The sequence below is a fragment of the Tenrec ecaudatus genome, chromosome 18, assembly GCF_050624435.1.
Source record: "Tenrec ecaudatus isolate mTenEca1 chromosome 18, mTenEca1.hap1, whole genome shotgun sequence".
NCBI classification, from domain to species: domain Eukaryota; kingdom Metazoa; phylum Chordata; class Mammalia; order Afrosoricida; family Tenrecidae; genus Tenrec; species Tenrec ecaudatus.
Window position 1 is genome coordinate 66,746,013 of NC_134547.1, and position 23,532 is coordinate 66,769,544.

At 50.2% G+C, this 23,532-nt stretch overlaps 1 protein-coding gene and 1 pseudogene across 1 annotated transcript in view; one reads left to right on the top strand and one right to left on the bottom strand.

Moving 5' to 3' along the window:
• Positions 1 to 5,188: 5,188 nt before the first annotated feature.
• ADAMTS18 (ADAM metallopeptidase with thrombospondin type 1 motif 18) overlaps positions 5,189 to 23,532 on the bottom strand; it is a 136,558-nt gene continuing 118,214 nt past the window's right edge. The window contains exons 18-23 of the mRNA XM_075537171.1: positions 21,326 to 21,452; positions 18,342 to 18,546; positions 13,777 to 13,962; positions 12,487 to 12,699; positions 9,340 to 9,487; positions 5,189 to 5,304 (exon numbers count right to left, since the gene is read on the bottom strand). Of these exons, the coding sequence (XP_075393286.1) occupies positions 5,189 to 5,304; positions 9,340 to 9,487; positions 12,487 to 12,699; positions 13,777 to 13,962; positions 18,342 to 18,546; positions 21,326 to 21,452 (995 nt within the window). The remainder of the gene's footprint in view (positions 5,305 to 9,339; positions 9,488 to 12,486; positions 12,700 to 13,776; positions 13,963 to 18,341; positions 18,547 to 21,325; positions 21,453 to 23,532) is intronic.
• Positions 5,894 to 6,011, top strand: LOC142432950 (small nucleolar RNA SNORA51; annotated as a pseudogene).

The window sequence follows — 23,532 nt, forward strand, 5'->3', positions numbered from 1 at the left end:
ATTTGCTACTTTTCCTCTCCAGTGATTTCATCGTGAACTTGACCCAGGGCCTCACTTAACATAGTTCAAGAAAAACAGGAATACCTTGCCCAGTATACCTTCATGATATCCAAACAGCATCGTGGGTGTGTGAATGGGTAAGGATGATACCATTGCTTTGCAGAAAGTGGTAGCTAACTGGACCCTTTCAAAGGAGCCCATGTGGTTTTAGTGGCTTCCTGTTGGGCTGCTGACAAGATAGGTCGATGGAAACCACCAGCTCCTTGGGAGACAGACAGGCTTTCTACACTTGTAAAAGGCAGTTCTACTCTGCCATTTTGGGTGACTAGGAATTGGCATCGACTCGACGGCAGTGAGTTTGGTTTGGGGATGCTTGCAGGAGCCCTGGTGGTGTCGGTTACATGCTTGGTTGATAACCACAAGGTAAGCAGTTCGAACCCACTGGCCACTCTTTAGGAGTACAATGAAGTTCCGATCTTACTGTGTTTCCCCGAAAGTAAGACATCCCCCGAAAGTAAGACCTATTTACAGTTTTGCCTCTCACTGAAATATAAGGAATCCCCTGAAAATAAGACCTCCCTAAATATAAGGCCTCTCCAATAAGGACCCCCCCAAAGCTACCGTAACTCTGGACTCTGGCGGCAGGCACCGCTGCACAGCTCACTGCTGGCCACAGTGCAGCCTGAGCAGACAGGAAGTGTGAGTAAATGTACTATAGAATATGAGCAAATGTTCATAGATTGTTGTATATGGAAATAATGGTAGTAACAAGAAATTCTTGTTGGATTCAAAGTTTATCTGGTTATGCTGGTTTGTGATGACAACCACTACCGTACCGTATACAGGTAACACATTTCCTTTTTTGTTGTTCAACAATGTGTACCGTATTCTTCTTCATGGAAAAATAAGATATCCCCTGAAAATAAGACCTAGCGCATCTTTGGGAGCAAGAATTAATATAAGACACTGTCTTATTTTCGGGAAAACAGGGTATTAGAAGCCCTAGGGTTATGTGCACTCTGCCCCATGGGGTATCTATGAGTCAGAATCCATGGCAGTGGCTTTGGAAGACTTTGGTTTGGGGACACATTCAGCACACATCCGAATACAGCCCAGTGGCTTCGCAACACGGGGATTTGTTGAACAACAGTCACTCACATCAGAATTATCAACATCCAATCACTCGATTGATACAGGTGCAATTAACTGGACGTATTTTTCCCTCCTCGTGCACAAAAGCAAATTGGAACTCAGAAGAGAAAAGGAATCTTGATAGAAAATGCCATTTTGCTATTAAAAGATAGAGCGTCTGGGGTCCCAAAGGCTTGAAGGTAAACAAGCGGCCATCTACCTTGGAAACAACAAAGCCAGCATGGAAGAAGCACACCAGCCTGCGTGATCAGCCTGTGAGGTGTCAATAGGATCAGGTATCAGGCATCAGAAGACACAAAACAAACAACCTTATAGATGCAAATGAGGTGCTGCGGAGACCCAAAGTCCTTCTTTAGACAATTAGACATCCCCTCACAGAAGGGTCATAAGGAAGGAACGGGTCAGCCAGGGTGCTGTACAGCACTTCGGAGACACAACATTCCTCTAGTTCTTTAATGTTTCTTCCACCCCACCCCCAGCCCCACTATCATAACCCTGGTTCTACCTTACAAATCCGGCTAGACCAGAACATGTACACTGGTACAGATAAGAGTGTTCTATACACTCTCATGTATCCTGTGCAGATAAAACACACGGAATCCAGGACAGATAATCCCCTCCGGTACAGTAATGGGAGTAGTGATACTACGGCAGTAGGGGAAAAGTGGGGGTAGAGAGAGGGAACCGATCACAATGATCAGTGTATAGCCACTCCCCGCACCCACCCACCCAGGGTGATGACCAACAGAAACATGGGTGAAGAGAGACAGCGGATGGAGTAAGATATGAAAATAATAATTTATAAATTAGCAAGGGTTCACAAGGGTGGAAGGGTGTGGGAGGGAGGGAAAAAATGAGGAGCTGATACCAAGGGCTCAAGTAGAAAGAAAATGTTTTGAAAAGATCAACAATTTGAACTGTGAGAGCAAGCTGTGGCCATCTGCCTCCGTAACAATGGCGGCCCTGGCAGCCCCGCAGAGCAGTTCTCCTCTGTCGTATGAGGCCGCTAGGAGCTGGAATCAACTCGAACGCAGTAGGCTCGGTCGTATGGTGACTATATTTTATCTTCAATTAAAATCAAATTTTTAAGGTTAATATTTTTGATCCGACAGACTTTTACTTACAGGACAGGTGTAGCCGCCCCATTTGATGGAGTGATGAGAAGTTCCTTTTTTAAACATTGTTTTTATATCACATCCTACTTTGACTTAGACGGCTCCCCTCCCAAATTCATTTCCGAGCTAGGTAGGCCTAATGACCCATATGCTTAAGAAAGCATGCCATCGCCGCTTGAGGGTAAAACACCGGCAGACTTGTGGGTTTCGGTCCAGATCGCAGCAATCATGCAAATATGAAAACAGAGTGAGACGCAGGAAGTGTTTGGTCCCCAGTGCATACCCAAGTGGTGTCTGTACTAGAGTGCAGCCTCTTCCAGGAGCCCTGGTGGACGGCTCTAACCTTGCACGTTGGGCTGCTAACCGCACGGTCGGTTCGAGACTGCCAGCTGTTTGGAGAGAAAAGACGAGGCTTTCTACTCCTGTCAAGAGCAGCCGTCTTGGACACTCACGGGAGAAGCCCCTCCCTCTCCCAGAGGGTCGTTCTAAGCTGACCTGGACCAGATGACAGTGAGTGTAGTCTGGATGCCGCACTATTAAGGGTGAGACGAGACATTCTGAATAAAGTTTCAAGTACTGTGAGAATGACCAAAGTGGAACACAGAGGTGGGAAGTGGGGAAAATGGCGCCTGTGGGCTTGCTCATGTCGGCCACGTCGCTCCAGGACTCCGTGGCTTCCGATGGCTCACAAATGAGGAAATCCTCCAGCAACCGACTCTCCTGCCTCTTCCCCTCCAGGAAGTTACTCTTCGAGATTCTTAACATCCGTAGACCCAAATCCCCTTGGGAGAGAACTCACCCCCTCCTCATTTCACGCCGGCACACAACCAACTTTCAAAGATAAGGAGACAGAATACTTTATTATAGAACTTATAAAATAATTAAATATTACACATATATTTTGACTCTGCTTCTATAATCCATAGTTTCATTCAACATTTTCCCTCGGCACTCATGAACACTTGCTCCGAGAAGCAAGTGGCAACACATGAGAACAAGCTATTCATTAATAAATTAATTTTTTCCCCATACAATAATGATATTTAATGAGACACGTGGCTTGCAGTTTGTCAGAGGGCATGGGGGGTGTGGTGGCGGGAGACCTTTTTGTCCTGCTTTTCCTGATGTTCAGTGACACCACTTTAAGGCAAGCCTAGAGGGAGAGTAGCTTCTAATCATAGTTTCTCCGCCATTCGCCATTCGAGAACGCATGATTTTCATTAGAATGAGAACAAAGGGAAGGCTAAATTTAACTGACCACTGTCTGGGGGGGTGGTTTGCTGAGTTGGCTAATCCTTGTTTGAAATAAGACATTTTTTTAAAAGCAGTAAAATTGGGTTACATTCATCAAAGAAGTTTAGGAATAGACTAGACTTACATAAATATGCCCTTTATAACCACTTGTCCCAAAAAAATGTCTTATAAGTTACTTTGGTATTGGCAAACCGGTATGGTGTTTTCCCAATTGAGAACAATTTAAAACTCATTAGTGCCTACTATCAGCTGGCTTCCAAAAGACTGGAAATAGCACCAGAAAGATTCTAAAATACTCGTATTCACTGGAGGGTCTTGGCATATTATGATGGATGAATATTTTCACGTGGAAGAAGACAGATGAACTTTTTTACTGCCTCTGGGATTTTCGCTGCTGTTCGTGTTCTTGTTAATTAAATCCTAGAGCAAATCGAAACGCGTCAACTGGTAGGGGAAAGGCCAGAGCAGCCTTCAATTTTGCTAGCCGTTCTTGCTAAGCTGTAGGCAATGTTATAAATAAAGCTTGGTCTCTTTTCTTTGAAAACACTGTTATTTGTAATTCGGTAAACATCTCCTCCTAGATGTTTACCAACGAGCCCTGGTGGCATAATGGGCTACACGTTGAACTGCTAAACACAAGGCCAGCGGTTCGAAACCACCATTGTCTCCTTGGGAGAAAGAGGAAGCTTTCTACTGCCATAAAGATGAACAGCCTTAGAAAGCCCAAGGGGCGGTTCAACTCTGTCCCACAGGGTTGCGATGAGTCCTTTGACTGGGTGGCACTAAGTCTGGTTCAGGAGCTGTTTACCAGAAGCGAGCAGCTTACCACGGCTCACCCCCAAATAGCACCTAAGGGTTTGTCTAGCACCAGGAGTCAAATGGTTGGTATCAGTTGAAGAAAGCCAACCTTGGCCTCTTTGTGAAAGAGTGTTCAGAGTGTGAATTCTGATGAAATGGACATCTGACATGGTCCATGTTGCCCTGGGGACACTTTTCAAGTTGGTCATTTGAGTCTTTGAGACCCTGTGAGAAGAACACACACACACACACACACACACACACACACACACACACACTCTCTCTCTCTCTCTCTCTCTCTCACACACACACACACACTCACTCACTCACACTCGGAATAAACATAACATGAAGCTTGCTAGGCCAGCAGCAAGCACCATGCCGAGCACCATCTGGTTCCTCACTGGATTCCTGGTTTGGGCTGTTCAGAGTCTTGGTCCAACTGTGGGCGCTGAGCATCAGTTAGGCTAGTGTCCCATTGCGTCGATGCCTCCAGCTCACTCTCGTTACCTAAAGGACTTTCCAAAAGAGCCGTGTTGGCCCTTGAGCCCTTTGAAGTCTGAAGGGGAAATCGGTCCCAAAGATGACCAGCTCTCACTATGTCAAAAAATTTAAAAATCAACACACCTCCGTGTGATGCACACACCGCCCCCCTCAGGTCCTGGTGCCAATCTTTTCTTTCTTTCATTTTTGGTGTGTGGCCAGTCAGATGTGTCACCGCTTCCCATTTTCAAGCGCTTCAGTGTACCATGTGCCTCGGCTGTCTCCCCGGACAAGGCAGACACTGGCTCACCATGGTCTGCTGGGGAGGGTCCTAGGGTCCGAGGGTGAAACGCAGGCCCTGGGGCACTGGGGAAGGGTCATCCCCATCAGCTCTTCTGGGTGCAGGTCCTGCAGCAATGCTGACCGTAGAACATGTGGTTGCAGAAGCCCTGCTGGAGAGCGAAGTAGCACCAGTTGAAGAAATCGACACAGGATGGATCCTCTGCAAAGAGAAAGCGCGTTGAGGGCATGAGGGTGCTCAGCCTGTGCGCTCCGAGGAGACAAAGGCTTCCAATGTCATCTGCCTCACACCGCTGAGTGGTTCTCCCACTAACCTTTTGGGCTTGATGGGGACCGGAGAGGGGCCGGGGCCTGGCAGCGCACAGAGTAATGGTCGATTCAGCTTGGTGGATAATCTAAACTCATACTAATGATCACTCCAAAGCCAGACCCAACACAAAATAAACCCACGGCCACTAAGTGGCACAGTGGTTACACGTTGGGCTGCTAACTGCAAGGTCAGCAGTTCAAAACCACCCGCAGCTCCCTTGGGAGAAAGATGAGACTTTCTACAGTCTCGGACGCCTGCAGGGGCAGTTCGAGCCTGTCCTCCGGGGGTCAAAGTTAACTGTGGTGAGGAGTGCACAGCCCTTCTTAATACGACTGAGCCATCAAAGGGTGTGAGTTCACGACGGTGCGAGCAAACGAATGTTCCAAAGCGAATGGATTTAATTAATCTTCACACCAGTTTTCTTCTTTCTTTTTAAGTCAACATTCTTTCCCCGTTTGAGAAATAGCACCTAATGATCAAGAGCCCCTTTGTGCTAACCACAGGATGTGTTTTTGCATCGGCCATATATGAAAAAGTGACCCCAATACACGTCAGCCCACGCACTGTGCCCGGCTTGCATTGTGAATGGGGCAACATCACACGTGGTGGGTGGGTGGGGGTGTGCGTCTGACAGAGCTACCCAGCGAGTAAGTGGCAGAATGTACACTTCCAAATCCATTTTCCTGACTCTAGTTCCTTCTTCCTTCCTCAATTCAGTGCGGTCTGTTCTCCCCGTTCCCTCCCTCATCGGAGACTGCGGACTTCCATGGGCTGGATGCAGCTTACTAGGATCAGGGAGCTGCAGCCCAGGCACCGCCCAGCTGACGGAAGCAGTGTGAAACTGTGCAGGTGCTAAAGGACACGCCGTTCCTGTGTTGCTCTCCTGCTCAGATAGAGCGGATTGTGTAATGCACGCCAAGCCGTAACGATGGGTCTTCCAAGGTGTAGACGCCAACCAAGACACCCAGGTACGGCACCCCACTGGAATGACTCTATTAGGTAGATACTCTTGAAGGGGCTGTCAGTGTGGGAGGGGAACCAGGGCACTGCACACCTGTTGGCTGCCCTGGAAAATGGGAAGATGGCAACTTGGGCAAGCTGTGCCTTCTGTGGTGTTGATGTTGAGTTACCGCAATGACCAGAAAGTGACCCGTGACTATAAGCTCTTCGAGGGGAGGCCTGGTCCTCTGAAACACTCACAGAGCCTAGCAGAATGCCTGGCTCTCAGTGGGGGCGTGGGGAAGAGTCACAGAACCATCTTCTTCCTGGATCATCACGGGGCTGCTCACTGCCCATTCGTGTTTCCAGCAAACATACTCTGTGGCTCTCACCATTGGTTGCTTGGCTAAGAGCTATAAGGCACACAGACGGGGCTGTGGTGTGGACGGGCTCCCAACTCGCCCTGGGACGGGGCGGGAATGGGAGAACAACGGAGAAGGCACCCTGAGGAAAACTATAGGCCAAAGGCTTGGCCAAAGAGATCACAATGATCTTCAACCTCTTTCCCGTCCACTTCATCCTTCACTCCTCCAAAAGATACCTGAAAGACTCAGTCAAGTCTTCATCAAGCTGCCCTTGGCTCCCCTTGCACCTGGCCTCAACAACACAGGTGGAATGGCCAGCCCTGTTCCAAAGACTACACTCCATTGCTTATACGTATTTACTCCCAGAGCTCCTTCTCCTTAGACACGCTCTCTTCAGAGGCTGAGAACGGAGACCCTGCCTTCTGCTGCTGCTGTCTTGAGATGAGAGCCAGGGGTGTGTAGCAGATACCCAGTGAGCTGGGTTTGAATGATGCAGAAGGCCACCCAGGGCTGCACGCACCATTCGTCCATGCCCTCCTGCATCTGTTCATTAGCACATATGGCGGGGGCAGGGGTGGTGGTGGAGGTGGTGGTGCTCAGTGCTGAGGGAACCAGAGGCATTAAGGTCAATGGGCTCTGGGCTCGCATGGGCCACACATTGACTCTGCCCAGGAGACATTGTGATTTGTCACTGTCTTGTGGTCTTGCTGACAATGCTAGGGGCGGGGGAGGGGGTGGCTTGCATGCTCGCCTTCATCTCTACAGCTAGGATATGTTGCTATGGAGACAGATGTTTATAGGGGTGTGTGTGTGTGTGTGTGTGTGAGAGTGATACATCCCTGATGGTGAAGGAGAGGATCGAGGAGAACATGGCCACTTGTCCCAGTTCTGTAATCCTTCTGTTGAGAAAGGCTTTAGAGCTACACAATCCCAGCGTTGCCTGGTTCTGAGAAGTTGATGCTCAAGTAGCGTTCTCCTCTTAGATAAGAGCAGACCAAAGAGATGCCCCAGCCTCGGGCTAAGGCTGGAGGAGGAGGTAGAAATCCACCACCAAGAATTCTTAGCTGGGACGTGGCACGGACAGGGGTGGTCAGGGGCGGCTCAGGCCTGAATCTAATCTGATCTACCACGGATCGGCAGAATCAGTCAGAAGCCGGGCAGCTGTGGCAGCGCTGTGGTTGGGTTCACACAGCACCCCGCAGGTACGTGCCGGACAAGAAGTCTCAAGCACAAGAAAATCTGATTAAGGCCAAAAGAAAGAATACTTCCTGTTTGATCAGATTACTTTAGAAATGAATGGGGCCGGGGAAGAAAAGCGGGTTCCTTCAGGTAATTGAATTCCTGTTTTTCAATTAGGACTCCCGGCACTTCGTTTGAACTTACTTCCACTACCAAAAAACAAAACAAAATTCTGAATGTGTCGTCCCGGGAGCGTGCTTACTCACTGACTTGGCCATCATAGTCAGAAAGCTTTGCTACGTGATCTTAGAGACCTGTGTTAGACACTCATAATCTTAAAAATGAGGAGCTGTGGTGTGGGGGACCTATTCTCCGTCTAGGCTGATACACATCAAAGGCAGTGTTTCCAGCCCTCTGACCGGCCCTGGAAGCAGTCTGTGTGCTTCCATTTATACCACACCCCAGCAACAGCCCGGAGGGGCTCCCGTCATGCTTCTTGGAAATGTCCTTTGGATTTGGTGAACAAAGAGGCACCTGAAGGGGAAATGCTGGGGCTGGAAGTATACGGGGCATGATCTCCCAAGGACCTTCTCCTTGGATCGCCCCTGGACCACCTCCCTGCTGCCCTTGGAAGAATGGACAGGTGTGTTGCCATGATGGGCGAAACTGCCTAGGCTGTCTTTTTGCCCACCTGTGGCCTTTGAGAAAATCTATCAGGACTCCTGCTTGGTGACTGCTCCCCCACCCACACCCTCCCCCCCATGAGTCCCTCAAAACAACAACAACAACAACAAACCACTCGCCATAACCTCTGAGCTAACTTCTCTGCCCTGGAATGAAGGTGACAGACCCCTTCATCCTGGACCTTGTTTGGAGAGCACCCTAAGATGACCAAGACAAGTTTGTGAGGGAACTCAACTCCACTGATGGCAGCGAGCCCGTTTTAACACGTGCTTGGGATAGACCGGGGCGCGTAAGAGCGGGTACCCGGGAGTCTCCCAGCTCCACCTCAGGATGCGAACTTTGGAAGGCAGTTCTTACGCATCCACACTTGATCATCCGAATTCCTGGCACGTGGAAGTTACCCATTTGTCTGTTAAACTACGAAAATTCTTAGGTTTTTTTTTTTTTTTTTTAAGAAGGGTGTTAGTTTCCAAAGGTAGCCACCTTTTCTCATTCCAAACCAAGGATCCACGGCTAACATGCTAGAGTGTATGATTAAAACTTGGGACCAGTCACAGTGAGAGCAGACAGGGCAGTCACCATGTCTTGGGGCAGAGAGGACCTGGGAGCAAAGTGTCTCTGTGTACCCCTAGGGGGCGCTGGGCACATCAACGGATCCCACTAGAGTTGTGCAATGCACAAGCTCCCCACCAAACATGGCGGGACTGTCAAGAAATTTGCTGCAGACCAGTGGAATGAACTGGGGCGTGGAGTCTCTTACCTCTCTTGTCCTGGGCTGGACAGAAGTTGGTGTTACAGGCTTGCAACATTGGCGGCTTCTGGTGGAGCAGGCAGCCAGAGGATGGATGGCCCTGCTGTGCACAGTGGACGGCCCGGGTCTGGACCCCTCCTCCACAGGTCACCGTGCACTGCAGGGGAGGGGAGAGAGGCCCGTAGAGTGCTCAGTGGACAGGGACAGTGCCCCTTCTCATGGCCATGACACAAAAGAGACCCTCCACTGCTTAAGGTCATTATCAGCCTGGCTGAGGTCAAAATGGGCAGGCCAGGCCCAGGCATTGTGCTCACAGGCCATGGTGTCTATTCTAAGGTGTGCGGTCCCTCTGCTCTGATCAGGATCTTAGGAAACGGCTCTAGCTAGAGCCCAAGATCACCCAGGTGGCTGACTCATTCAGAAGGGTGGTTTCAGAAATAAAGGAGTGGCCGTAAGAATGCAGAGACAAATACAGACACATCTAAGCAATCCATCACAGAATGTCAAGAATTCCAGACGATCTCTGTAGATACCACAGTGAAGCGCATAATCAAAACTAGGGCAGGAAGAGAAAGGCCCACTGGAGACAAGTCAGAAGTTCTGTCTTAAGCCCAGATTCCAAGTTAGTGTCAGCTATCTGTGATCAGTGATTTCCCTGATCAATTAAAGTGGAAAAGAAAAAAATATATATGAAAGAAAGAGGATCAAACATTGTCAGTAATCTTATTTTTGCCAGATACACATATTAAAATACTAAAGCTATTTTCAGGGTGCAAAAACCCAAACCTACTACCACTGAGTTGATTCCAACTCAATATCACAGCCCTGTATGGGGTTTCCTAGGCTGTCAATCTTTACTGGAGTAGACAGTCTCATCTTTCTCCCTCTCCCTCCCCTCCGAGCAGCTAGTGGGTTTGAACCATCAACCTTGTGGTTATCTGCCTGATGCCCAACCTGCAGCACCAGTAGGGCTCCTTGGGAGCTATTTACGTTTCTTTTCATCAGCGCTCTGAACTGGTTCACTCTCATTCATCCCTAGAGGAGCATTTTCATTTTCATGGGGGAGCCTGCCAGATCCCCCATTCCTAGGGGATCCTCTTAAACCAGAGGTTCTGATTCAGTAGGTAAATCTGAGATGGGAATACACATTCTCAGCAGGGGGTGAAGCTGGAAGGAGCCAACTGAAAGCCCTGCTTTTTGTTTTGCTTCAGAAAACCTGCCATGTGATCCTTGTTCTCTGGCTGGCATTTTAACGCAGGCAGGGGAGGCCTTGCCTTGCCCCAGCTTCACTCAGTGGGCTGGAGTTGGGTGCAACAGGTATGCCAGGGTAGAAAGAACGGGATCAGACAATGCAATCATAGATAAGGAAGCAGTAATAGAAGGAAGCCAACACCCAAATATCACCACGTGGTTGTCACCAACTCATCTACAGTAGCGGTTGGTCACCTGGTATCATACAGGGCCTAGAAGTCAGTATTTTAGTCCATAGGGGCCACAGGGCTTCCATCATAGCTACTCGACCCTGCCTTTACACGTGAGAGCAGCCCCAGACACCACGGAAGCGAATGAGGATGGCTGGGTCCCTGTAAAGGCTATTTCCCTAAGTGGGCAGGTGGGAGGGGCAGATCCAGCCTGCTGGCCATGGTTTGCTGACCCTTGTTCTCTGAAGTATGATAAGAGAGAGTCTCCAAATTCCTTTACCTTTTAAATTCGTGGTGATTTTAAAGAACTACAAAGAGCAATCATTGCAACGTAGCATATAAGCTCTTAGAACAAGGCCTAGCCCACTGGGAACCTGGGATTGTCCGGATTTCCTTTCCATTCCTCCATGTGTTCGTTCCTATTTTCCTCCATACACACGCACACCGGGGAGGGGCTTCAAAATGCCATCATTTTTTCATTCACTTACCATGAGCTTGGTGATGTTATATATAGATATATAACATCATATATAATATATGTGTGTGTACATATATATGTATATATATAGATATATAGATATATATAGAGAGAGAGATCTAAATACTCAAGGGCAGTCATAAAATGTACTTATACAAACCCATCAACACACAAACAGAAAATTCTGTAAGAATCCGCCCCAAGGTTAAATAGTGAAGTGGGTAACATTTCTCAAGCCAGTCGGCCCTCTGAACACGTGTGTTGCCTGGAAGACTTCAAGGGCTAATTCACAGCGTTGGCTTCCTAAAAGCTATGGGTCTCTGAGGCTGAAGACCACATACTAACCCTCACCAGCAAGAAGGAAACCAAGGGGAACCAAGTTACAGCCAAGTTTGCTCAGCTTTAAAAGCTGATGGGCTTAAGAGCTCGATGTCCTTGGCCGAACTGCTCAACCCTTGGTCCCATCCGCAAAATCACAAGGTCAGTAGTTCGAACCTGCCAGCTGCCCTGCAGGAGAAAGACAGGGCTGTCTACTCCCGTGAACAGTTACAGGGCAGTTCTACCCTGTCCTGTAGGCCACTGAGAGCTGGCATGGACTCAAAGGCGGCGAGCGAGTGGGTGCCCACCTAGGAGCAGGTCAATTTCAAGGGCTATGTGAGATACTGGAGAAGGCATGGAAAACACCGTGGGATCGCGGTGGCTGAGCGACGCCTGCTGCTGTGACATTATTCGGAGTATGACCTAAGAACCAGAAGAGTAAGACTGTGAACGGCACTTCTAAAGACTCAGGCGGCTCCGCTGGCAGTTTAAGCAGCAGCAGCAACATCAGCACCAGGCGACGGCGTCGTTTTACGTCCACCACCTCAGATATTCAATCAAGAAAATCTGCAAGAAATTACCACGCCAGTGTTCTCGAGGCGGTGGAACGGGAGAACAGGAACACGAGCCGGTCCTGCTCCAGAGCCTCGACTGGGCCGCACGCGGACCTCAGAGGACAACAGTCGGTGGGGGAATGGCTCCTTCCCTGACTCTCACTCACAGGCAGATCTCCTACATCTGTGTGCGAGGAGGAGCCCGGTGGTGCAATGGTGAAGCGCCCGACGGTGAACCCAGAGGTCGGTGGTTCTAACCGCCCAGCAGCTCTGTGGTCGAAACGATCTGCCATCTGCTCCTCACAAGAATCCATTCGAGAATGGGGTGCCTAGGAAGAGGAAATCGACTTGCCGCCGCCTAACAACAAAATCCACAGATACGCACCTGTTGCCATGGCGACGTGTACCACACAGCTGCCAGATTGTACACTTGCCAGGCTGGGCAAGCTCCTCGGTCGCAGGCTTCATTCAAATGCAGGCTGGGTTTCTTAATATTGCGGCACCGACGTTCTGAAAAAGTTACCATCTTTCCCTGGAAGACCTTCTCGATGCACTTCAGTTCCCGCGTCCTCACACCGGGACCACAGGAGGCGGAGCACTGGGGGCCAAAAGAAGAAGCTATCAGGGTGCAGGGCACCGTGGTTGGGTCCACTGAGCAGCTGTGTTTTGATGTAAGTTTGGGGCATCCATGTGAAATTCATGGGGTGGGATGATGGAAGGACACACACACACACACACACACACACACACACACACACACACCTCTCCCACCACCCCCCGCTGCCTGAGCACAGGTCCAGACACACACACACACACACACACACACACACCCCTCCCACCACTTCCCACTGCCTGAGCACAGGTCCAGACACACACACACACACACACACACACACACACCTCCCACCACTTCCCACTGCCTGAGCACAGGTCCAGACACACACACACACACACACCCCTCCCACCACTTCCCACTGCCTGAGCACAGGTCCAGCGCGCACACACACACACACACACACACACACACACACACACACACACACACACACCTCCCACCACTCCCCACTGCCTGAGCACAGGTCCAGACACACACACACACACACCTCCCACCACTTCCCACTGCCTGAGCACAGGTACACACACACACACACACACACCTCCCACCACTCCCCACTGCCTTAACACAGGTCCAGACACACACACACACACACACCCCTCCCACCACTTCCCACTGCCTGAGCACAGGTCCAGCACACACACGCACACACACACACACACACACACACACACCTCCCACCACTCCCCACTGCCTGAGCACAGGTCCAGACACACACACACACACACACACACACACACACACCTCCCACCACTTCCCACTGCCTGAGCACAGGTACACACACACACACACACACACCTCCCACCACTCCCCACTGCCTTAACACAGGTCCACACACACACACACACACACACACACACACACACACCCCTCCCACCACTCCCCACTGCCTGAGCACAGGTGCAGCCAGTGTGATGGGTAAGCTTAATCAAGGTGTGATGACATCAGGAGGGTGCGATGGGCAACCAATCAACAGCTCGTGTGAATGCTGAACAGAACCGAGCTTTGGGATGCTGGAAGCTGGTAGGTGAGCGAAGCATCGCAGGTGTACGCTCATACCTCACTCCACGCGGAGGCAACCCACTGCAGCCGGGTGTTCTTGGGGCACCGGCCCAGCACGCAGGCCTTCTGGCACTCCGGCTTCGGGAGGCTGGCACACATACTGTCGGGGAGGTGGCTGGCTGCGGCTGAACTCATACACAGGACTTCACGCTTCTTCACCCCTCGCCCACAGGTCTTGGAACACTGGAGGAGACAAAAGAAACGCCACGGAGATGCTTTCCTTCTGCGTCCAAGGTGAGCAAATATGACCGGAGGGCTTGCCAACACAGTTCTCAGTGTCTGAACGAAATGCCCCAAACAATCCCTCACAGGCAGCCGGAGGATTCCAGGAGAGGCCAGAACTTGCCTTAAAATGTACGTTCGCTCTGCCTTCAATACTCCCAGTGCCCCGTGGCTACGAAGCTGCAGCAGGACTGAAAGGGCGCTTCCTTAAGAAGCTGGCAGAGAGGGCTGCTCTTTATAGCCCACACGGTAGCCATTTGGAAAGCAGTTCATTAGTGAGACTACGTCTCTTCTTTGGCTTCTTGAGGCAGAGTTCACTTGGCCACTTGGCTACCGAGGATGACGGGCTTCCCAAACAAGGAGAACGACTGCAGGCGTCTCTGTGTAAGGAGCCAGGGGGTGCAGCGGGGAAGTGCCTGGCTCCCAATGGAAAGGTCAGCACTTGCCTCCCATCCCCACCTTCCGGAGGGTGAGAGAGACTCTTGGGAGGGCAGTTTGACTCCAGCCTTTAAGCTTGCTATGAGTATGCACTGATGTAACTTCAAAGGGGGTGTGTGGTGGTTTGGGGTACCCCACAGGTGTATGTAGATGTATAAAAACAACGAAGGCAAGCTCATGTCTTTAACGCCGCGAAGAAGCTTTTAAAAAGTCTTGGGGTTTGGCTTGAGCAGAGGCTTCCGCCAGAGCTGCAGGCTGGACTCCATCTTTGCTGCTCACGGCTGCTTCTCGAGCTGACTTAGAAAAGTCCGCGAGCCAGCCCAACTCAGGAAGCCTGCGGGCTCCCCTCCTCCCGCTTCCTCCCGCTGCGTGCTCCCAGGAAGGATATTCATCCGAAATACCCGTCCATTACAACAGGCCGACCGCCTCCGACGTTAGCCAGAGAGCTCGAGCGCTCAGGGACGGGCCCTGAGTTTGCGGAAGCATGGCTCTGTGCATTTCCACATCTCGGGCTGTTTTCCTTTTTCCCTTGTCACTCTCTCCCAAACGCTTTCCTTGGGCACGCGCCCAAATACTTTTGAGCATCATCACGTGTGAAGTCGAGTGAAAGTCGTTCTCTTCCTGCAAGAAAACGCTTCTCTTAAACTTGAACCAAGTCTGCTCACCTCCTTGACAACCCAGCCAACAAGATAGAAAAACAAAACAAAACAAAAAAACAACGAAGGCAGTCTGTGAAAATAAGGAGGGGGGGGGGGCCCAGTTTGTGCACTTAACATCCGTCTTGGTGCTGTGTGTTGGGCCAAGCACATGAGCTCTCATCTGATCCACCCCCTACCACACACACCTGCTTGAGGGACAAGCCACGTTCCCTCCTCCTCTCCCGACGTTTGCCAGACCCGTGAACGAGATCAGGCAGGAAACGCTGCCGTGTTTTCAGATGTGTTGCTAAAACCACGTTGTTGGTGACTCAGACGACCTTGGCTCTGGGCCTGGCCTTGTACCAAAGGCAGGTGTCCCCTCCCTGAGCTTTAAAGAGTAGTCAACTTGTGTTTCTCCAGGAGGGCCATATGGGATGTGGCTCCTCTCAGCTTGGCTCCTTTGTCAACGGGCAAACATTTGGGTCTGTTCTGAGGCCCCTGTGAAGTGTCCTTCACATTCTTCAGAGGGATAGAGCTAGGACGACGGATGAAGGGGACCACAGTGGGATCCGAATGAGCAGACCATGGCAGGGAACAAATGCACACGGTGCTGCCCCACAGCCCCATGACCTGACATCTGTGATGTCATCTCACAGGGGAGGCACCTGAGCATCGGAGAGCTCAGGTCTCTTGCCCAAACACTGATCATACAGCTGTCGAGAAGCAGAGACGGGTCTTGAACAATTCTGTCGGATGCTAGGGCACAGAGAGAACCACTAAAAACAGAGCCACCAGTTCACATTTAAAATTTCTAAATGGGCAGCTCTTAATCGAGTTGGATTACCTATTTGCGGCTGTTTTCAGAAGGGTGAAAAGAACACATTGCTTCCCCAGGTGTTTCCAGAGACATGGTCTCTAGTGGAATGAGAAGTCACAGGAGCGAATTATGAAGGCCTTTCCCATGTGTTCTGAGTAAGTTCTTAAACACCCACACACAAGTGTTTGGTTTCAGTAGTCATAAAATAAGCAAGCAAAAAGTGACCCAACAATTCTAAAAAAGATTAACAAACAATATACTCTCATAATATTTTCACATGACGTTTGGAGTACATTTCGTGAACTGAAAGCTCCCTGGTTGCCCAGCACAAGGGTGGGAGCTGGGACTCACCAGCCCTTTGGCAGGAGAGCAAAGAGGTTGTCTGCTTCTATAAAGACTTACGGTCTCGGAAACCCTGAAGAGCAGTTCCCTCTGTCCTAGAGGGTGGCTCTCAGTCAAAGTGACTCAGCAGTGAGTTTGGCTTTTTTGGTTTCCATCACTGACCCCTTCTCTTGAAATTTCATAGTCCCCATTCCTCTTCACTCATGCCTACCACAGATATTTGGCTAAAATAATCCTTGGAGCTAAAAAATAATCCTTGGAGCTAAAAAGTAACCCTTGGAGCTAAAAAATAATCCGTGGAGCTACAATAATTCTTGGAGTTCTCCTTCTGTCTATTACAACTCCTAATAACAAAGAAAGGAGCCAAGCATAGCTCCAGGTATTAGATGTATCCTTTCCTTTAGATGACCATGACTGGACAGCACATGGAGAATACTGCAGGAGAACTGATGCCCTTGCAGGAGGACACCGGTGAAGATTAGCAACTGTACCACAGACTGCCGAAAGAGCAAAGAACTACCGCCGCAATGTGTTCTGGAAGCAAAGATGGCGAGACAGCCTCTTATGCGCGCTTTAGTTCTGTTATCAGGAGGGGCCGGTCCCTGGACAAGGTCATCATGCTTGGTAAAGTAGAGGTTCCGGAAGAAAGAGGAGGCCCCTCAACGAGACGGATTGTCAGGGTGGCAGCAACAATGGGCTCAGATAAAGCAACAATGATGGAGGGTACAGGGCAGGCAGTGTTTGGCTCTGTGTAGTCGGAATAAGTCTGAACAGACTCAATGACATCTAATGGCAACATCAATGAATATCCAATCTCCCATGTTAAAAGCACCTCAAAAGTTTGCTCAAAGACATTCTTTCCCATCTCACTCTAGAGATGGTCTAGTCTTCCTACCATGGCTAAGCAACACCAAATAACACCCAATCCACAACAGATTATGACCTCTGCTGGGATGGCTTTGTGACTTACTGAGCTTTCTAGAAACCAATAGGCCCCAGGTTGTGGAGTTCTCTAAAGGAAAACGTGGCAGGAACGTGGCCAGGGCCCGCTGCCTGGCTTCAAAGTTCACGTGATGAAACCCAGTCATCTCGTGGTTCTTCCCCACGACTTGGTCACCACCCACGGTCTACAAGAGGCTGGGCTCCCATCTGCAGAGGATGCTCCAGAAAAGGCTCTCTCCATCTCGGCACCACTGATGCTGGGGGCCAGTTCTTGTGGTGAGAAGCTGTCGTGTGCATGGAAAGATGCTTGCTTTTATGAGTCAGAATGACTCACTGGCAATGGGGTTGGAATTTTGTGGTTTTCATCTCTGCCCACTAGATACTGGTAGCAACCTCTCCTAAATCGTGATGATCAACAAATGTGTCCGCTGTGTGGTAGATATGCCCTCACCGAGAACTTCTGCCATAGAGGGAATCCTTGGGTTGGGAAGGAGAGGTAATTCCGTGGCTCCCCCAGCATTGTGATTTTATGCCTTCCACTGGGAGTCAGCAACAACCTCACGTTTAGGCTGAATCCCACTGTGTGCTCCACTCCTGCCTGTCTTCTGCTAACCCTCCCCCCTTTCCCTTGTAAGCAATCATGCAATCGCCTTCATATGGCTCAGTCTTTCTGTTCGGATTTGCTTTGGAGAATTCAGCAGCCAATTCCTCTTCCCCGTCTACACACAAATCCCATTTAGCTGAGCTTAATTGGATAGCCTGGGTGGCCCCCACGTTCTTAATTTCATAACCTCTGAGGACTAGAACAAATCACAGTGCGATTCACTCCCAACACTGGATAAAATGCAGATTCCCGGGCACCGTCACATGAACAACCCAAGCCAAACTCCACTGCCATTGAGTTGGTTCAGACTCACAGCGACCCTGTTCAGGGGAGGACTGCTCCTTTAGGTTTCTGAGGCTGAAAATCGATACAGGAGTAGACAGCCTCATCTTTCTCCTCTGGAGTGGCTGGTGGATTTGAACTGCCGACCTTGTGGTTAACAGCTCAGTGTGTAGCCCTCTAGGCCAGTTGAGAGACTAGGGAACAGGGCACCTCCTGGGGTTTTGCCACCTTCACCTCTCACGAGGAAACATTAATAACCCTGTGTCTCCCAGGTTACCTGAGACCAGGGCCCAACGCGCCATTCCGGAGGGCAGGCCTGGGGGTTGCAGACTTGAACCTGAGTCGGCGTGCTCACTGGGCAGAAGGAGTGCAATACTGCCTCCTCCTTCTGGAAGGGCTTCTTCTGGACACACTGGATCTTCCGGCTCTGCTGGCCTCCCGCACAAGACCTGCTACACTCACTCCATTCACCGGGCAACCAGCTGTCAGTGGGAACAAAGACACTCCTTTCAGTGAAGCTTCAGATTAAGCACAGGATGAACGTCTTCGGTCAACCTTGGAACCAATAAGATGGGCTTAAATGAAGTGCTCTTTTATAGCAGTCGGTGTCTATGTGGCCTGTAACACACTAGGGGGAAACACATCCCTTGCCCTCCCATGGGCGATCCAATCTAAACTCTGGGCAATCCATTCATCCATTCAGCCAGAATTACTGGAGTCTAAACTCCTTGCCAAGGGTCCTCTCCTAGGCATTATGGGTAGCTCACACTTCTCCTTGGATACCAGGAAGTTTTATACAAAGTTATCAATTTCAACATTTGTTTCTAAGAATGGCATTTTTGTTCACGAAGCCCAGGTTCCTTGCCTCTGTGTAACAGCAGGACATCTTTGTGGAAGTACTAGAAAGAACACAGCGGACGGCTTTTCCCAGGACTTGCCTGTCCTCCGTGTGGCAGCTCGGCTAACTCTCCATCCCCTGCGCCAAGATGCTCCCACCCTCCTCGGAAGAGGAAATGCTCCATAATCGTTCTCCATGAGAACGAGATTTACGGGCCTGGAATCCCTACGAGGGCTGCTATGGGTCAGGACTGATTCGATGGCAGCGGGCAACATTTTAACAGCATGGACCACATCAAAAACCACACCCAAATTCACGGCCATTGAGTGGATGCTATCTTACTGGGACTGCCTCTGTGGGAGTGGCTGGTGGTTTCGAACTGCTGACCTATCAAGTTAGCAGCCCAACGAGTAACCCCTACGGCACCTTGACTTTAATAAAAGGCCTAACCAAGGCAGTGGCTTCCAAGATGATCCACGGAGCCTGTTAAATTCAAGGCATAGGGGTCAGCTTAGAAGATTACAGCTCAGAAGCCCAATGGGTAACCACATGGCACCCCACTCTTTGGTGACACACCCATTTCTTCTATGCAGCTATGGGCTCTACCCCAGGTGTCCCCATATTCCAACAGCAAACACCAAGCTATAAGGAATAGGGCGGAGCAGGTAATCAGGGAGCCACCTCACCATGTCCACTCCACAGTCACAGCAGAGCCTGCTCTACTGTTGACGAGCCAGGGACTCTGTTTCCATGGAGACTAGCACTTCTGCACGGAGCCTGTTGGGAGGACTTAGAGATCAGACATGATCTAGGCTTGCTACGTTTCATGGCTACATAGGTGGGATGACATTCCAGTTTTGGGTTGGCTACTGGGATCATGAGTGCGATTCAAAATCAAACATCAGCTTAGTCATTCAAGTGTCCTGGCTCTCTCTCTCTCTACACACACACACACACACACACACACACACACATATGCACGTGTGCGTGCACACACACACCACCCCTTATCTCCCCTAAAGTTCAATAACAACTCAATGGTACGGAGTCACTTGTTAGTTCGTAGAATCACTTGATATTTCTTAGAGACACTGGCTTAGCAAAAGGGGGAAATCCAAGGAAGTCCCCCAAATTCCAGCCTCCTCTTTGTGCCCAGGATGCAGTTGGCTTGCACTTCTAAAAGAACCGGGCTGGCTGTTGGGTACTGGGGTTGGTGGCCAGCTGAAACCCCAAGTGATGTAAACAAATGCCCTTCTGTTTCTAGAGGAAGAAAAGGCACTCGTGTGTGTGTGTGTGTGTGTGTGTGTGTGTGTGTGTGTGTGTGTGTGTGTGTGTTTACAAGCGTTGACGTAAAGCCGGCGCATCTGGCTGAATCGCCGCCAACCTGAGCCTGCTAATTACGACGATCTGGAACCCTGGTGAGGACCACACTGGCTGAGAAGAAACGCAACCAAGTCGGCAGATATAGCTCTGGCAGGAGAGGACTCACTTCAGGGAAGACTTCGTTTGGCTGGAAGATGACTTGAAATGAGTGGTCATACAAGAGTGAGACGACACCGACCTGCAAGCCGATGCCTCAGGGCCACCCCAAGGGTGCCAAAATCATAGCCGAAGTCTCCAGTTGGCGCTTTGCTCTTTATTTTGAGTCTCGCTACTGTCTAATTTGCATTTGGGGTTTCATGGTCTGTGCAGTAGTATGCTTTTTAAAATGTTTGAATGATCCCTATGGACGCTGTGCTATATAAATATCTGCTTGAAGCCAAGCAGAGAGGCCAATACCCAAAGGTTTTGGTTGCTTGGGGTTGGTTGTTGTTGTTAAGACATGCTTGCTCCCAGGTTGGGTTTGGCTAGCCAGACGGAAGCAAATCTGGGCTTTACAAGTCAAATCAAAGGGCTCCAAAAAGTTCCTGGAAAAATAGAATCGAAATATAATGGCACTCTGTTTTACAAAACCCAACATAAATAAAATGCATATTTGGCTTGCTGACATCTATACAAATACAGATAGTTGGTGAACGTATTCCGTGATCTTTTCACTCGCTTTTCCTGTGGACTTTCGGACACCCACTCGTCTGTTTCAATTTCAACTGCCCCCTTTCTGCCACTATCTTTCTGGGCATCGCATGGACCTGCGGGTCGCTTTGAACCAGAAGAACTGGAGGTGTGTTGCCCATACTATTGCGCTGCAGACATTGGTGTCACTTGTCCTCATGTCCATTCCCTCTCAGAGCGCCTCCACCCCCAGCCCGTGTGGCAGAGGAGAACTGCCCCCAGGATTTTCAGAACGTCCCTTCCTCAGACCGCTGAGTGGATTTGAACCACTAATTATCTGGGTCCCTGCTGAGCACCTCACTATCACATCCACAGAGCTGCCACTCGGGACATACAAGTAGGACCGGAAGGGGGATCTCCAGGTGACTTACTAGGCGGGGCAGGAGAAGGCGTTGCAGATCTTGGGTTCGGTGGCTGGCTTGGTCCTTGCATTGCACAGCGAGGAGCTGACTTGAGTTCTCTGATCTTGTAAGCAAATGGCCTTTATGCTTACATAACCTAGTAAGACATCAAGCGTTACAGAGTGACCATTCGAGGGGACCCCTGCAGGCTGCTTTCCAAACTCGGCTTCCTGTTCCACCACATTGCTGATAGGTTAATAGTTTGTGGAGATACCTCCTTTTGGCCTGAACACTACATAGGATCGAAGTTCTTGTGTTTTCCCAGCCTTAGAGGGTGAGACTCCTGGGCACACGAGATGGGTGTGGACTCTGGGCCCGTGGAATGACAAGAGCCAACCTTCTGAGAAGCAGAAGAGCCCACCAAGCCTTCGCTCACCCTGTATACATCCGATGGCGAATGACCATCCACAGGAATGCCCAATGAGAGACCCACGGGTGGATTATGCAGCCAAACCCCAAGATCCCACTTTACCCCAAAGCGCCATCTACTTCCACGGCAACGCGATGCATGTGGAAACAGAAGTGGACCTCACTGAAGGCCGCGTTCCACATCTTATTGTCAGGGTTCATTCCCTGCTCATGTCTCATCATGAAGCATAGCTTTTTTCAGTGTGTGTGGCATCCCTGCATGTGTCAGCTCCCCCAACAGAAGTGCTATTTCTACTTTGGATTGCATTTGCCTATATTTACATGGTAATCGTGCGTGGAGTCGAATTTGAGGACAATGAAGTCACTCCTGCTGAAAATGCTAAGCAGGTGGTCCTGCTCCTGGCTGATGGAAATTGCTTTCCTGTCGGGGGGGGGGGGCATTTATCCAAGTCACACTGGGGTTCCCTAAAAGATACTGTGGGCTTCTGGGACACTCAGAGGGACTCTTGTCCCCCATTAGCCTAGGACATACCATTTTCTGATAGGAGCCATGTTGAAGGGACTGCTAAATATAGGAAAGAGGAACATCCCATAATGCACTTCTCCAGCATCCTTCCCTGGACTGGAAGCACTCCCAGTGAATGGAGCCCAATCTCTCCCTTCCCAGGAGGAACTGTGTTCCTGACCCCAGCTGTTCTCCTTGGATGCTGGGAAGTTGACAGAAATGCACCACAGAATAGTTGATCTGTGAAAACCGGCTCAGCATCTAACACTCGATGAAAAGGAACAGAGTGGGAGAAGACACCTACAGCATGGTCTCTGAGTAGTTCAAACATACGTCAGCAGGCTGCCTGCGGTGCGCACCTGAGCACCTCAAAAGCACACGTGGGTGCTGATGTGATATTGGAACAGGGGCAGGAGGCTGTGGATCAAGGTACTAAGAGTGGGTTTTGCCCACTCAAGGAACCCTGGTGGCGTCGTGGGTGACACGTTGGGCTGATCACCATCAGGCCAGCGGTTCAACCCCAGTAGCCATTCCGTGGGAGAAAGGGGAAGTATCTTGTTTCCCTCCACTGTTTCCTAAGGAGGAGTTCTATTCCATCCCATCCGGGCACTCTGATGCAGACGCCACTCGACGGCAGTGGCTATAGCACATCACCTTCAAAATGTCACTCCCATAGACAGTGCTACCTTTAGACTCATGTAACGTCTTTCTAAAGAGCAGCATGTCCTTATCCGTGGTTACTTGGCTTGGCCTCCGAAAGCATAAGCATTGGCCGAGATCAGAACCTTGATTCTCTGAGTCCCTGGTTCCAAGGCGCCCTACTTACAAGCGAGAGACCAGCCTTCGTGTGTGAGTTTCATGGAGTCTTACATGGGCTTTTGTTTTCCCCTGGGGACACATGTGACAAATTTGGCCTTATCCACAAAGCAGCGAGATGGTGGCGTCTAAATAAAGACACTTTCTCCATCTAGTTGAGTGGATGGGGGTGGCTGGCCCTTCCTTGCCAGGTCTGTTGCTCAGATGGAATCGACTGCCCTTCCCCAGGGAGACTCTGCTGCCTTCCCTGAGGACAGGGGAAGACACAGTACCCATGCCTCGCTGTCTCCTCGCTGGCCTGGACCCTACTGTCTGTCCAGCAGGTCAGTTACAACAACAGGAAAAGCAGGATTTGGGAAACTGAACCATACACTTAAAATATCACACATAGATAGATATACACACTCCACCTTTCGTTCTCTCAGAGGGTCGCTGGTGGCACAGTGGGTTACACGCTGGGCTGCTAACTGCCAGGTCGGCGGTTTAA